The sequence below is a fragment of the Hibiscus syriacus genome, unplaced genomic scaffold (assembly GCF_006381635.1).
Source record: "Hibiscus syriacus cultivar Baekdansim isolate YM2019G1 unplaced genomic scaffold, ASM638163v2 tig00111013_pilon, whole genome shotgun sequence".
Classification (NCBI taxonomy): domain Eukaryota; kingdom Viridiplantae; phylum Streptophyta; class Magnoliopsida; order Malvales; family Malvaceae; genus Hibiscus; species Hibiscus syriacus.
In genome coordinates, this window is record NW_024062953.1 from 1,876,943 (window position 1) to 1,887,652 (window position 10,710).

The window sequence follows — 10,710 nt, forward strand, 5'->3', positions numbered from 1 at the left end:
TGGGTTTGAAATGGTTCGAAATACTTTGAAAGATTATTTTAAAATTGTTTTAAGATTAAAACTTAATTTTACACTTAAGTAAGGATTAAAAATGATTTTTAAAATATTTGGAGTAATATTTTTATATTCGAATAAATTTATCGAACATACTTTAGAGAATCATTTTGGAAAATCTTAAAATTCATTTAACTTAATTTGTTATATCGAAATATCAAAATGTTTTCAACACAAGCCTTTGAAGCTCCTCTCGTCGTTTCTGCAAAAGAAATCGAATGGTTTCGTTTACAATAATCCAATTAAAAACGGGTGCACGTGTGCACACGATGATACAATAATCTGCAGATTTTCAAATCAAAATGCATGAATTGTAAAACACACTTAACATTTAGCACTTTGTTATAAGAGAAAATAACGTCAGTAACCAAAAATCTCATATAATATACGATTTTAACCAACTTTTTCCGGATTTGCCAAAATGACCAACAAAATCGCAATGCGATCGCTAATTCGCAACGCGATATCTATTATCGCAAATTCGCGTTGCATTTCGCGTTGCGATAGTTGAAAATCGCGTTGCGATGGTCTACAGTGTCGTTGCGATTTTCCCAATTCGCAATGTGAATAAGTAAATCGCAATTCGATACTGACTATCGCAATGCAATTTTCCTAATTCGCATTGCGATTTACGTATTCGCGTTGCGATTTTCATAATTCGCATTGTGATTTACGTATTCGCGTTGCGATTTTCATAATTCGCAATGCGAATTAGGAAAATCGCAACGCGAATACGTAAATCGCAATGCGAATCTTACTATCGCAATGCGATTTACATAGCGCCATTCGTATTAACGCGTATTTTTTTTTCAAATTCCAAACACGAATTTTTTCTTAATAAATCGGAAACTGAACCGTCCACAGTAATCACAACTCATAACCTCAAGCCTAAAATCACAACACTCAGTCACATCTCCATCTCTCACTCTCTACGGTGAAATCCATCCACATCTCCGAAGATTTCCGTCCCCATCGCCGGCGAAATCCCTCACAACCATTCACAGTCAAAAATCCCTTAAAATCATTCAGAAATGGAAAATCAACCTCCGAGGGTTAGTTTTGTTTTATTTTTATTTTGAAATTTTTGCATTATTTTAGGTTTTTCATATTGAGATTGATGATAAGTTTACTGGTAATTTCAATAATAGATTAATCATTTCACTTAGATTTCTTATTAAATTCATTCAATTGCTGCCAATACTGCTAAACTGTTTAGCCTGTGAAGTTAGTATTTGTCTTTGTTTTGTCTTTTGGTTGAAGTAATGCAGAAGAAGAATAGTTTCGAGAATGAAAATCGCAACGCGGAAATAACTATCGCAACGAGAGAATAAAAATCGCAACGCGAAACCAAAATCGCATTGCGATTTTCATTTTGCGTTGCGATTCTCTCGTTGCAATAGTCATTTCCGCGTTGCGATTCTCATTATCTCGTTGCGATTTTCATTTCAACCAAAAGACAAAACAGTGTTGCAAATTTTAGTTTCAAGAATAAACTACTATTTATGTTTATTGTTTTTGGTATATCTTGACAGTGTAGTTTTTGGTATATCTAACTTGGTATGTTTATTGTTTTTGTAGAAATTTTTTTATGCTTCATTGACATTAAGGAATAAAGTTAGCATTGCTACTACAATTGCTTCGAAGCTTTCACCTGCACAAAGAAATTTGTTTGAAGAAACCTGCTTCGGGCCATGGCTGAGAGTACAACATCCGGGTGGAGATACTAATTTGACCCATTTGTGGCTTCAGACCATAATTAGCGATCTACCCGACAGTATACAACGTGGTGAGGAAGAGATATGATTTCATTTTCTACCGGCGTATACTTGTTTTGGGCGGAAGGAGTTCTGCTTAATCACTGATCTACGATTCGGACACGATGATGTAGGCCGGTACACTCGTCATATCACCCGCCCATCATGGTTATCCAGGGTTTTTCCTGATGAGTCAATAGAGAAGCCGAACTTACACGTCGACGACATGAAGAAATTGTTTAATAAGAAAGATAATTTTACTCGGATGAATGACGTCGATGTTGTCAGAGTATGCATTCTACTACTTTTGTATGCCGACTTTTTAGGCAGAGAGGCCAGACAACCTATTCCTCAAGAGTTAATATTATTGGTAGATGACCTAAATGCATGGAATCTGTTTCCGTGGGGTTCGTATATATGGAAAGCTACCTGGACTAAGTTGTCGTCTGCCTTTGATGACCGCAAAAGTTTACGGGGCGATGGGTCGAAATACACTTTGTCAGGCTTTGTTTGGGCCTTTAAGGTAAGAATTTCTATATAATGTTTTCAAAATTATAATTAATTATTTAACAATTACTAATGTTTGTTATTATATTGTTTGTAGATTTGGATATTCAAGGCATTTCCCGCCATGAAGACATATGCAATAAAAACTTCAAATGATATTCCCAGGGCTATTTCCTGGAAGAGGAAACGTCTGTTGGATTGGGAAGACTTAATACCATATGCGACAATAAATAATGTAAGTTAACACAAATAATATCATATATAAACAAGTTATTAATAGTAGACGTTTAACTTTGTTTGAGTTTTTATATTTTTAGGAGGCCAACATTCCATTAATGAGACTGACACCCACGGAAGCTGAGCTTGCCACTGATTGGTGGCAAGCTATTCAGCGTTTTCTTGATGGCACGAATGATGAGCAGCCTCTACTTCCTCCACTTCGAGAGCCATCACCTCACCCAGAGCAATCACCTGATCGACCCAACTATACACCTCTATAACGAGAGCCATCACCTATCCCGTCACATCATCGAGCCTCTTCTCCACCATCACCTCATGATAGGCGACCGGCAAAGATGCCACGACTTCTATCTCCCTGTTCTACACCTCCACGGGATGAGTCAAGGGAGTTACGTGATGAGGTCAATGCCTTGCGTGAGGAGATCGGTACTCTACGCGATAACGATGGTGCATGGCGTGTGGATGTGTCTACTTTACGTGGTGATGTTGCCGCTCTACGTGAGATGGTAGTATCGTTGTAGAATGAGGTTCATACTCTACACAACGAGGTAAGTTTAAGATTTTCCATATTTAACTTGATGATAAATTTACTCGACAATTTCACTTAAATTAATCATTTCACTTAGATTGCTTAGTAAATTTATTCGGTTGCTGCCAATACTGCTAAACTGTTTATTAACACTGTGAAGTTAGTATTTGTCTTTTTGTTTTATCTTTTGGTTGAAGTAAATTTATTCGGTTGCTGCCAATTCTGCTAAACTGTGTATTCTTTAACATTGTGAAGTTAGTATTTGTCTTTGTTTTGTCTTTTGGTTGAAAGTTTGAAATATATTTATCTTTGTTTTCACTGTTTAAATATCATGTCTGTTTATTCACTGATATTTATATTTAATTATTTAGCGGACCGATAAGGTGGATGCTTTACGTCAGGTTTTTCTTGCACGACAGAGTTCACGCATCAGACGGCGTGCACGTGCTATTAAGTCTCCGTATACCCCAATAGTGCGAAGACACCGTAAGAAGAAGCCCGACTCGCCTGTCATCCCTCAAGAGTCTACTCCTATCGTTGAAGAGGCCCCTATCATTCCTCGAGAGTCCCCTCCCACCGTTCAAGAGGCTACTGTCATCGTTGAAGAGGTCCCTCCCACCATTCAAGAGCCCGATTCACATGGCGTCATATGTAGGATTCTTGAGAAACCCTCTGACGTGCCAGACATGATGGATTCAAGTTGGCTCTCGTATGAGTTACCGGCCAGTACCATACCGGTATCTGAAATGGAGAGAAAACAACTACCGGATACAATTCTGGATAACACCCTTTGGGCTAAGACCGCAGTTGATTTTTATCTACATGAGCGAAGCCAGGGGTGTTTCACTGACATATGCAAGCTCAACGATGATATCTATTTATTACTTGATCGGTCTTGGTGGGGCGTATTATTAGGGGTAGAAGACAATTGCTATTTCGATGGAGGGGTAAGTCTTATATTTTTATATTTTAATTTGATTATTTTTTTTAAATTTATGTAAGTTACTAATATATGTCTTTTTTTGTAAAACAACATATCGATGCGTGGGTGTCACGTCTTCTAATAATTAGGAAACTTAAGGAAAATAAAAGAAATACACGATATACAATTATGCCGACGTCTTTTAACGCCGTTCACTTGAAGAATCAATGAGATGAATCATTTGCGTTGGGCAATGGACAAGCTAAACTTTATCATGCATGGTGGGAGGTCGATAAGGTTAGTGTTTATTTTAGATTGAGTTTAAAGGTATTCATAAATAAGTGCGCAAATGAATGAATTATTACTTATGATTGCAGGTGTTTATCCCTGTTTTGGAATGTAACCATTGGCTTCTCGTCGAGCTTTAGATCCCATCCCTTAAGGCAATAGTATATGACAGCATGATAAATTACATATCATTGGCTGATTTAAGAGATATTATTAAGGGATGGAGCTCTTATTTGGATAAATTCTTGGATGCGATAAATTATTGGACTCGTTCTGGAAACAAGAAGCCAAATAAGCTCAATATTACAGTTAGCAGAGACGAGACTGCACCACAACAAACGAAAGGACCCAGAAGAGATTGTGGTCCTCTCGTATGCTTGGCGTTAGACCGTTTGATCACATGAAGTATAAAGTATCTACCTCCCACCGATATAGATAGAGCTGCAGTAGGCTTGTGGTTTCGACATTATATGGCTAGATCGATATATACGAGATGTTGCCTACCTGCATCCGCGTTATGAAAGTATCCAGAATGAGTCCAATAATTAATCTCATCCAAGAATTTAGTCAAATGAGAGCTCCATCCCTTGATAATATCTCTCAAATCAGACAGTGATATGTAATTTATCATGCTGTCATATACTAATATCTTCAGGGATGGGAGCTGAAGTTGGACGAGAAGCCAATGACGACGTTCCAAAAAAGGGATAAACACGTGCAATCATAAGTAATAATTCATTTATTTGCACACTTATTTATGAACACCTTTAAAAAATTTAAAAAATAAACACTAACCTTATCGACCTCCCACCATGCAGGATAAAGTTTAGCTTGTCCGTTACCCAACGAAAATGATTCATCTTGTTAATTCTTCAAGTGAACTGCGTGAAAAGCCGCCAGCATTATTGTATATCGCGAATTTTTTTTATTTTTCCTAAACTTCCTTATTATTAGAAGATGTGACACACACACATCGATATGTTATTTTTTATAAGTAATAATAACATTAATTTTTAAAAAAAATTAATCAAAATCATATATAAGTCAAATATAAGACTTACCTCCTTATCGAAATAGCCACTGTCTTCAACCCCTAATAGCACACCCCACCAAGACCGATCTAGAAACAAAAACATTTCATCGTTGAGTTTGCTTATGTCAATGTAACACCCTTAGCTCCGCTCATGTAGATAAAAATCAACTGCGGTCTTAGCCCAAAGGGTATTATCCACAATTGTTTCCGATAGTTGTCTCCTCTCCACTTCAGATACCGGAAGGGTACTAGCCGGTAACTCATATGAGAGCCAACTCTCATCCATCATGTCCGGAACCGGTGGGGGTTTCTCAATACTTCGATATATTACCCCATGTGAATCGGGCTTTGGAATGGTGTGAGGAACCTCTTCAACGATGACAGTGGTCTCTTGAACGGTGGGGGGGACTTTTGAGGGAGGATAGGGGCCTCTTGAACGATTGGAGGGGACTCTTGAGGGATGACAGGTGAGTCGGGCTACTTCTTGCGGAGTCTTCGCACCATTGGGGTGAACGGAGACGTAATAGCACGTCCACGCCATCTAATGCGTGAACTCTGTCGTGCAAGGAAAACCCGACGTAAAGCATCTACCTTATCGGGCCGCTAAAAAAATTAATACATAAATCAATAAATAAACAGACATGATATTAAACAAAGACAAATATGTTTCAAACTAGTATTGTATTCACCCAAGTCATTATTCTATCATAGTTCACAAAATGCTCAGATAACATTTCAGAAGTAAGCACTTATATAAACATTTAAAAGGACAACATATATAAACATTCCAGAAGAAGAATAGTTTACTTTCGCAACACGAAACTTAAAATCGCAACGCGAAAATGACTATCGCAACACGAAAATGGCTATCGCAATGCGAAATGCAAATCGTGGCATTGACCATCGTCTTTGCGTAAAATACCTACCTCCTCACGCAAGGCATTGACCTCATCACGTAACTCCCCTAGCTCATCCCGTTGAGGTGAAGGTGGAGAACATAGAGATAAACGTCGTGGCATATTTGCCGGTCGCCTATCTTGCGGTGATGGTGGAAAAGAGGCTCGATGATGTGACTTAATAGATGATGGTTGTCGTTGTAGAGGTGTATAATCGAGTTGATCAGATGATGGCTCTGGGTGAGGTGATAGCTCTGGACGAGGTGATGGCTCCCGAAGTGGAGACTGCTCATCAACCGTTCCATTAAAAAACGCTTACTAGCTTGTCACCAATCAGTGGCAAGCTCAGCTTCCGTGGGTGTCAGCCTCTGTAGAGGAGTGTTGGCCTCCTAATAATATAAAAGCTCAAACAAAGTTAAACGTGTACTAGTAATAACTTCTTTATAAACATATGGTAGTGTTTATGTTAACTTACATTATTTATTGTCGTATACCGTAGTAAATCTTCCCATTACAAGGTCTGTTTCCTCTTCCAGGAAATAGCCATGGGAATATCATTTGATGTTTTTATTGCATATCTTCATGACGGGAAATGCCTCAAATATCCAAATATATAAACAATATAATAACAAACATTAGTAATTGTTAAATAATTACTTATAATTTTGGAAACATTATATAAAAATTCTTATCTTAAAGGCACAAATAAAGTCTGTCAAAGTGTATTTGAAACCATCGCCATGCAAACTTTTTCGATCATCCAAGGCAGACGATAACTTAATCCATATAGCTTTCCATAAATACGAGCCTCACGGAAACATGTTCCACGCATTTAGGTCTTCTACCAATTTGATTAGATCATTCGGAATAGGTTGTCTGGCCTCTCTACCTAAAAAACCGACATGCAAAAAAATAGAAGGCATACTCGGACAACGTCGACGTCATCCATCCGATTTAAACCATCTTTCTTATTCAACAATCTTGTCAGGTTTTCTACGTGTAGATTCGGCCTCTCCATCTCAAAAAAAAAAACCCGGGATAGCCATGATGGACGGGTAATGTGTCTAGTGTACCGACCTACATCATCGTGTCCGAAGCGTAGACCGGTGATTAAGCAAAACTCCTCCCGTCCAAAACACGTATACGCCGGCGGAAAATCAAACCATATCTCTTCATCACGACGTTGTATAGTCTCTGGTAGATCGCTAATCATGGTTTAAAGAAACAGGTGTGTCAACATCGCATCTCCACCGGGATGTTGTACTTTCAGCCATGGCCCGAAGCATGTATCCTCAAACATTTTTCTTTGTGCAGGTGAAAGCTTCGACGCAATTGTTTTGGCCAGACTGACTTTATTTCTTAAGGTCAATTGAGCCGAATAAAAGTTCTACAAAAACAATAAACATACTAAGTTAGATATACCAAAAACTACACTGTGAAAATATACCAAAAACAATAATAAACATAAAGAGTAGTAGTTTATTCTTCAAACTTAAATTTGCAACACTGTGAATTTCGTATTTGTCTTTGTTTTTTGGTTGAAGTAATGCAATTCATTCAAGTTTCACTTTGTAGAAGAAGAATAGTTTCTGAAAATGAAAATCGCAACACGAAAATAACTATCGCAACGCGAATTTGACTATCGCAACGCGAAACTAAAATCGCGTTGCGATTCCCGGTTGATTTAATAAGCAATCTAAGTGAAATGGTTAATATATTATTGAAATTACCAGTAAACTTATCATCAATTTCAATATAAAAAACCTAATAATAATGCAAAAAATTCAAAAAGAAAATAATTAAAAAAACTAACACTCGTTGGTTGATTTGGTTGATTTTCCATTTTTGATTGTGAGGGTGGCTCTGAGAGATGGAGATAGACGAATTTCGCCGGAGATGGGGACGGATTTCGTAAGAGATGGGTGAGAGAGTGAGAGATGGAGATGGGACTGAGTTGTGATTTTAGGTTTTAGGTTATGAGTTGCGATTACGGGATATACTGTGGACGGTTCAGTGTTCCAATATATTAATATTCGTGTTTGGAATTTAAAAATAAAATACTTGGCCAGGATACTAATGGCGCTTTGAAAATCGCATTGCGATTATGTATTATCGCGTTGCGAAAGTCAGAATCGCGTTGCGAAAGTCAGAATCGCGTTGCGAAAGTCAGTATCTCGTTGCGATTTTGTATTATCGCATTGCAATAGTATCTCATTGCGATAGTCAGTATCGCAATGACACTGTAGACCATCGCAACACGATTTTCAACTATCGCAACGGGAAATGCAACGCGAATTTGCGATAATGGAGATCGCGTTGCGAATTAGCGATCGCATTGCGATTTTGTTGGTCATTTTGGCAAATCCGGAAAAAGTTGGTTAAAATCGTATATTATACGGGATTTTTGGTCACTGAGATTATTTTCTCTTATTATAAATACCAGATAATAAGCCATATCAAATCCAATGAATACAACCAAAGGAAATTCTTACCCCGAAACCTAAACTATTCAGCCAAAAAAAGCTGTACACAAGTCCAAGCAATGTGCCACACTGAGTCACTGACCCTTTAATTTGATTATATTTGTGTGCTGGCAAAATTCTACGTATATGTATATAGAACTGCACCATTGTACGTATATTTAACACTAAATGAAAACTAATGTCCTTTGCTTTATTCTTTATGGATCATCTCACTCCTGCCTCAGCTTCATGAGTGCTACAATATAACTACTTTCTCACCCTAAGCAAAATCAAGTAGGATAACTTTTATTTTCTGTCTACAACCAGTAAGGATATCCATGTTCAATAGCATACCAAAGACCATAAGCTAATGTAGCCAATATCAAATTGATGAAATAAGAGGGGGAAAAACAAAGACAAAGGAGCTCACCTTTTCCCTCAGCTGTTGCTTTCTCTCTGCTTTTTCGGCTGCATAAACTGCTTCTTTCTCGGCTGCAACAACATATTATATTAACGGCATTAGTTTAATCAAAGATAAAAAAAAAGAATTCTAACTTCAACATACTAAATGAGTTGTAGTATACTATTGAAGATGCAAAGGGAAAAACCTACATTACTGTGTATACCAAGCAGCCTAGAAAAAGACAGAAATCACACTATCTTCCGTAACAATTATAATACTATTGTTAATCCTAAGTGAAAATGGAACCTCGGGCATTCGCATACCTTTCAAATCAGGTTTCCTTTCCACTTTAGTCTTGTTCAACCTGTTAACTATCTCGTTTATCCGCTTCTCTACTCTAACAGTCCGAACCTAAATCGCAAGATAAAATCATAAAAATGATCCATTCTAGAACTCAAAGGAAAAGGAAAAAGAAAAAGATCGTAATAGCGACAACAATCAAAGTAACAAAGAAGTTTTACCAACTTGGAATTGTGAAAGCCAACTTGGCCAACATCCATGGAAGGAGTTTTCTTCAAATTGGACCATGGAGTGTTAAACAACATCAATATTGTTTACCTTGTTGCCAAAACTCACATGAAAATTAAAAATATACATAAATCGCAACTCAATAAATTATTATGTAAAACATATTAAAATTACATTTTTACAAAAAAAAAATTGATGAAATTAAAATAAACCTTGGATGGAATTAGCTTTAACAAGCTGCGCACAATCTTCGAGCAACCCTTCGCTTATATCATCAATGGTTTGACCTTTTTGAAGTATTAAATAAACATGGGCAGAAGACATTTTATCCACATGAAACCTGCAAAAATCCAATCACCAAAATTCATATATAGTTCTAAACGATGAAAGGGAAAAAGAAACCTAATTTTCTTTCATTTATAGAAACAATGGCGAAATATTTATGTAAAAGAAATTACAATGTATCTGGAAAGAAAATCAAATAAGTAAATACCAGATATCTTCAACGAAGCCGTATTTGATGAGCTCCTCGTTCACGTCCTTATCAAGACCCATTAAGATGGTGTAATCGCCAGCTTCTGGTCGGGCTTTGTAGTAAAATACCATTTCGTTTCCTTCAAAATTCCCCCTTTAGTTTCGTCTCTTGGGAAGCCAGAGACAAAATTAGGGTTTCCCCCCCCCCCTCCTACGGTTAAGGAAATTTTGGGAGACCCGTCTACAAACGCCTACCAGCCTATCTCATTTCAAGACTAGTATAATTAATGATGATATTAAATTTTAATTTTAACTTTAATTATATCATTAAATTGTTAAAATTTAAATTATGTGATGATATAAATGATATCATTTTAATGTGATTAGTCTAAAATAATATCATTTTAGATATTAAATTTTAGAAATGTATCGATTTTGTCATTGAATTTTTAAGTGGTTTCATTTTTTGCAATTCAGTTTTTCAACCATCATCGACAACTAATAACCGTCTGTCACCGATCTTTTTTTGTGGTAAGATCGATATCAAAATGTTCATGTTACTCTCTTCTTTCTTTTTCAATAATTTATTTTCTATAAAATCCACTTAAAATCGACAAAAT

The 10,710-nt window shown here is 36.8% G+C and overlaps 1 protein-coding gene across 1 annotated transcript; it reads right to left on the minus strand.

Annotated features, from left to right (window-relative positions):
* Positions 1 to 211: 211 nt before the first annotated feature.
* LOC120149990 (coiled-coil domain-containing protein 25-like) lies at positions 212 to 10,349 on the minus strand. The gene is made up of 6 exons (XM_039162693.1): positions 10,110 to 10,349; positions 9,829 to 9,956; positions 9,610 to 9,714; positions 9,412 to 9,499; positions 9,116 to 9,177; positions 212 to 256 (listed from the first exon to the last, which is right to left on the minus strand). The coding sequence occupies exons 3-6, from the start codon at positions 9,691 to 9,693 to the stop codon at positions 212 to 214; spliced, it is 279 nt and encodes a 92-aa protein (XP_039018624.1). The 5' UTR covers positions 9,694 to 9,714; positions 9,829 to 9,956; positions 10,110 to 10,349.
* Positions 10,350 to 10,710: the final 361 nt, after the last annotated feature.